The sequence below is a fragment of the Alosa sapidissima genome, chromosome 7 (assembly GCF_018492685.1).
Source record: "Alosa sapidissima isolate fAloSap1 chromosome 7, fAloSap1.pri, whole genome shotgun sequence".
NCBI classification, from domain to species: domain Eukaryota; kingdom Metazoa; phylum Chordata; class Actinopteri; order Clupeiformes; family Clupeidae; genus Alosa; species Alosa sapidissima.
In genome coordinates, this window is record NC_055963.1 from 35038898 (window position 1) to 35044897 (window position 6000).

A 6000-nucleotide genomic window follows, 5' to 3' on the forward strand; every position below is an offset into this window, starting at 1 on the left:
CTGTAATTGTATCGCTAGCTATGCCCCTGCTGGAAGTCGTAAGTCAGTGAACTCTTTCCAGGCCCACTCTCAATCTCAATTGTGAAGGTCTGGGGTCAACACGGCTGTGGCCACTAGGAAGCAGCAGAGTTAAAGCCAATAAAAAGTGTGTACATGCAGTATGTGGGAATGTGCTCTCAACCTTCACGGAGTGTGTATGTGTGTGTTTGTGTTTCTCTGAAACTATCCGGGTTTCTCTGAAACTCTGAGTGCTAACTATTTTGGGTCTTAAGACTCCACGAGGGGGACTATCAAGCCGAGTTGTCGGGCATTTTGGTCCTGAAAGGAAATATATGTGTGAGGCTACTTCAATAATCTCCATAGAGTGCTGCCGTTCACTGGGTGATTGACTAGTATAATCATTCTATGATGTTTCTTATTTGTTTTAATTACTTTTTAAACACTTTTAAATTATTGCCCTTTTTTATGTGTTTTAATTATTATGTTTTAAACACTTTTAAACTATTGCATTTTTATACTTGTGTGTTTTATGTTTTCTTTTTTATATGTTATATTCTTTAATTTTTAAACTATTATTTGACTATCGCCCTTCTATGCTTTTATTAGCTATTCCTGTTTACTTGTATTTATGTAAAGCACTATGAATGACCTCTATGTTTGAAATGTGCTATATAAATAAAGTTGACTTGACTTTGTCTGCAGACTCGAGTCTTAGCATCCCTGTAAGTATGTATGTGTTTGTGTGTGTGTGTGTGTGTGTGTGTGTGCATGTGTGTGTGTGTGTGCGCATACGTGTGTGTGTGTGTGTGTGTGTGTGTGTGTGTGTCTGCGGACTACATTCTCAGCATCCCTGTAAGTGTGTGTGTGTGTGTGTGTGTGTGTGTGCGTGTGTGTCTGCGGACTCCACTCTCAGCATCCCTGTAAATTTTGTGTGGGTGCTTTAGTGTGTGTGTCTCCTCTGCTTCCTTCCTGAGCTTTATAAACACACACTCTCAGTGAGACACTTGCTCCCTGTCTCTATCACACACACACACTCTCAGTGAGACACTTGCTCCCTGTCTCTATCACACACACACACTCTCAGTGAGACACTTGCTCCCTGTCTCTATCACACACACACACTCTCAGTGAGACACTTGCTCCCTGTCTCTATCACACACACACACTCTCAGTGAGACACTTGCTCCCTGTCTCTATCACACACACACACTCTCAGTGAGACACTTGCTCCCTGTCTCTATCACACACACACACTCTCAGTGAGACACTTGCTCCCTGTCTCTATCACACACACACTCTCAGTGAGACACTTGCTCCCTGTCTCTATCACACACACACTCTCAGTGAGACACTTCTCCCTGTCTCTATCACACACACACTCTCAGTGAGACACTTGCTCCCTGTCTCTATCACACACACACTCTCTCTCTATCACACACACACTCTCTCTCTCTCATTCTCTCTCTCTCACACATACACACACACACACAGTATTTTTTTTTACCCCCCCACACACACTCTCTTTATTCGTTGCCTCTCCAGACCAGACACAAAACTGCCTGTCCTGAAGAGGGAAGTCGTTGTGGTTGTGTGTGTGTGTGTGTGTGTGAGTTCGCTGTGAGTGATCATAACAGCACTGTAACTGAGATGAAGACGTTGTGGATTCTCTCCTTTTTCTTCGGTGAGTAGCAGGGGACTTGTGGTGTGTGTGCGTGTGTGTGTCTGAGTGTGTGTGAGTTTGATGTGAGTGATTAAAACAGCACTGTAACTGGGTTGAAGATGCTTCTGTTGATACCTCCGAGACTTGCAGGGGACTGCAGTGTGTGTGTGTGTGTGTGTGTGTGTCTGTGTGTGTGTGTATGTGTGTGTGTGTGTGTGTGTGTGTGTGTGTGTGTGTGTGTGTGTGTCTGTGTGTGTGTGTGTGTGTGTGTGTGTGTTGATTCTTTGGGATACCAATCTTCGCTCTAAGTTTAGGACACTCAGATTTTTCCTTTACAGATCTTACCTTTGAGATGGCAAGTTGAATCAGTAGAACCTGACGCTGATTTCTGTTTGACTGAATCTGAATTTCTCTGTAGTTCAGACAGGAGTCCTGACGGCACCCATACATGTGTCTGGAACTAAAGGAGGAAAAGTGGAATTAACATGCCCATATCCAGAGCACCACAAATACACACCAAAGTACTTCTGCCGGGAGCCGTGTGGGTGGAGTGATGTTCTTATCACATCTGGTGACAGGGATAAAAAGGGAAGATATTTAGCTGTGGACACCATAAGTGCAAGGACTTTCTCAGTGATCATCTATAATCTGCGGTTGGCTGATGCTGGAGTATACTACTGTGGGCTTAGTCAGTGGGGGTCAGACACTAAAACCAAAGTGGTGCTGACGGTCAGTAAAGGTACGTCACACTGCCCCTCACTGCTGAGCAGTCTGTCACACTTTCATGACGCTTTACCTCAGCAGCACTGAAATATTCAGCTCATCCTCTTCCTCCTCCTTCTTCCTCTCTGCTTACTGCTCTTCTTTACAGACCCGACACACACACACACACACGTACTACTCTTCTTGTACTGCAGTAGACCCGACACACACACACTTACTGTCAATACAACACTTTCACATGTACAGGCATTCGCATTTAGGTTATACCCTGTTTAGTGATAGTTGACCTTTCCATTGTGGTAATACAATGGTAACATTTCCTACCATAAGTCCCCTGTCATAAGACTGCAATTATAAACTACTATTAACTACCATTAATTACCATTAATTACCAGCAACACATTTGAGCAGATGCACAGATACAGCAGGCTGGCACATTCCATCAGTTTAGTTATTATATTTACTGAGTTTGTTTACTGAGTTTGTTTACTCTGAGTTTGTTTCTGTTGTCTGTGTGTCAGCTCCAACACCAGTGTCTCCTCCATCCACCACTAAACCCCCCACCCATCTACAGGATACAACCAGCAGCACTGTACCCCCTACAGGTACACACACACACACACACACACACACACACACACACAACCCATCTATAGAAGACAACCAACAGCACTCTACCCTCTACCCCCTACAGGCAGACATGGGCAGTATTTTAATTATATGTATTTTAAATACGTATTTAATTACTTTAGAGTATTTTGTAATTTGTATTTTGCAGGATTGGAACAAATCTAATGTAGTTTGTAACAAAATACTTTGAGGGATTGTATTTAGAGTATTTCAAATACTTAAATACTTAAGAAAAATCTGTCATTTTTTCTCAAATAAGCCAACATTTCATTACTCAGTTAAATATACTAACCATTGCAATAAGCTATGCTTATCATAGTCCGGGAGGCAAAGGCCAGAATCATGGAGAACCTGTTTTTTTTTTCTTTGTGGTTTCTTGTTGCCTAGGGGTTACTCCATAAGATGATATCCCTTGGGCAATTCCCTATCAGGTCTAAAGTTGACCTAAGTAGCGATTTGTCCATACAAATACTAATTTCATTACCCTTTTTGGAAGGACAGCGTAAAATGTAAACCCATTTTTCCTTTTTCTTGTATTGCCACATTGTGACCAACGTAAGTGTTAGATACAACTTTTCTCTTTTACGATCCCCTCTGGACATGTCTGAAGTTGGAAAAAATGAATAGAAAAGTCAACTGAGGGAGCCAAAATTATCAACATGGGTTGTAACCCCATTTTTTGTGCGCCTGTCTTTTCTGTTTCATCATCCCCTTAGAACATTGAAAGTAAAAAAAAAAAAAGTAACTATCTTCATGAGCTTGAATAATTGTCAGGTGTGTCAAATCAAGACTAAAATGTGAAAACGATACAGATAGGATACTGAGGGAGAACATTAGGACATGGAGCCCATATGATGACCTTTGACTCCATGACCTTGAGTACCTAATAGCTGATGTTCAGTCTCACTACAGGACAGTATTAAAACCACTTAATGGATTTGACATGAGGATTCATGCCAGGGATAACATCTGCAGAGGTATGATATGGAAATGCCGAAATGATATGGAGGAGACGGATGCAAAGACCTCCCCGATGCAGAAAGAGTTTTCTCCACCAAGTTAATTAATTCTGTATATCGGGACACCTTGCAGGATGTTATTCTGCTTGTACCCCATGTTGCCAGTCATTTATGTAGGCAATAGGCATGCACTTATAGCACAAAAAAGGAAATTCAGTTCAGTTTAAAAAGAGGCCGACCTGTTAAATTTGTCGTTCTACATTCATTGGTTACGGAAATGTTGGTGGGTAGTATGCCATGTCAGTGGTTCTCAACTGGTCTGGCTTTGGGACCCACAATTTCCCATGTTCATAAAGTCGCAACCCATATATATTTTTTTAGCGTTCAAGCCAATGGGTATGGTGAGCTACATGGTAAGACAAGCGAAGTGCCTGTAGGCCTACTTGTTTGGCATTAGCCTACATTTGTGAAGTCTTCAACTCTTGATGTCACCTTTAAAAGTAATCGACAGGTATGACTTTGGGTGCCTTGTTTCCATGTGGCATTTTAGTTTTGATGGTTTCATGCTCTCATGTGCCAGCCATCTACTGCACACCACACAATGGGGTTTCTATCCTATTTTGTCCTCAGTTTAAGTGAATCCATATCCGAGCCTACTGTAGGCTACTTCAAATATTCAGAGTAGCAGCCTACTTCCGTTTACCACTAAAATGATCTCTAACATGACCTGTCACATAAACATTGTCTATGTCCATGGCAATGACTGATTGTCACAGCCATGCCAGGTTCTGCCTCAGCCACACCCACTCCTCAATCGCCGGCAGCCACTCAATCATTCTCCCCTGAGTACTGATTACCCACACCTGTGGGTAATCACACTGAAACTCTTTTTAAGCAGCTGAGACCTGGGTTATCTGTCTGTCCTCGTCGCTGTTTCAGAGACTCAGATCTGTACCCTTGGCCGTCCCACAGTGCTCTCTGCCCTTGATCTTGATCTTGGACTTTTCTCTCCCTCAGTTAAGTCAGTATCCTCTGTGCGTTTGAACATTCTTTAAGGACACTCTTTGGATTGCCGTTTCTGCTGTTTCTGGATCTTCTGTGTTTTTGGAGGCTTCTCATTTACCCTGTTCATTTTTGATTGTTCTTCTGTGAGTTTTGACTGAGACACGTATTCTTCAAATAAATACAGCTTTGATGCTTGAACCGATCCTGTTGACCTGAGTCTGTGGGTATCTTGACACTGATATGTAGGCTACGAATAAAGTTTATCAAAATAAAGGTCCAATATTAGATCTGATAAGGTAGCATTTTAAATTGCCGATTTTTTTTTTATTTATGTTTAACCACAAGCTCTGCGACCCACCCAGAACGGTTCCGCGACCCACTTTTGGGTCCCGACCCACCAGTTAAGAAACACTGTGCTATGTTACAGTTGATTCCACTGTTGCGAAGTTTGCTTCTTGTCAGTTCAATCATCGATATGGGATGCTGTTTACCAGATCTACTTCATAGGAGCACCAATGGACAGAATTAATAGCCCTCTGCCAGCCAATCAGAAAATAGTATTTCTTGTCTCTTGGGGATACATTTTCAATAATAGGCCTATGCCTTGTAGTTTCTTTTTAAAAAGTTGGTATACCATGATTATTGTGTGGATATTTTTGTATTTTCAAATTACTAATTACTTGTATTTTAATTAAATACATTTTTCACATCAGTATTTTGTATTTTATTTTGCCAGTATTTGTTTGTTATTTTATGAGACAGTATTTGTAGTTTGTAACAAAATAGTTTTTGACGTATTTGTGCCCACCTCTGCCTACAGGTACAAACACACACACACTCACACTTACACACAAATTATTAGCTCATGTTGGTTTTGTATCAGGATGAATTGCATGCATTTCAGTGCTTACTTTTCCAAATACATGTAGATTCTTCATTCAAAGAACAAAGAGAGATTATTCCTTCCACAGGTAAATCAGTCACACACACGCACACACGCATACACACTCACTCACACTTACA

The 6000-nt window shown here is 41.5% G+C and overlaps 1 protein-coding gene and 1 long non-coding RNA gene across 2 annotated transcripts in view; one reads left to right on the forward strand and one right to left on the reverse strand.

The window, feature by feature from the left end:
* The first annotated feature begins 1617 nt into the window (after positions 1-1617).
* LOC121713439 (CMRF35-like molecule 8) overlaps positions 1618-6000 on the forward strand; it is a 10027-nt gene continuing 5644 nt past the window's right edge. The window contains exons 1-4 of the mRNA XM_042098026.1: positions 1618-1681; positions 2079-2399; positions 2905-2988; positions 5907-5948. Of these exons, the coding sequence (XP_041953960.1) occupies positions 1648-1681; positions 2079-2399; positions 2905-2988; positions 5907-5948 (481 nt within the window). The 5' untranslated portion in view covers positions 1618-1647. The remainder of the gene's footprint in view (positions 1682-2078; positions 2400-2904; positions 2989-5906; positions 5949-6000) is intronic.
* The window catches only part of LOC121713443, a 14739-nt gene continuing 13137 nt past the window's right edge, over positions 4399-6000 (reverse strand). Inside the window, exon 3 of the long non-coding RNA XR_006032823.1 lies at positions 4399-4850. This is a non-coding gene — a long non-coding RNA (uncharacterized LOC121713443). The remainder of the gene's footprint in view (positions 4851-6000) is intronic.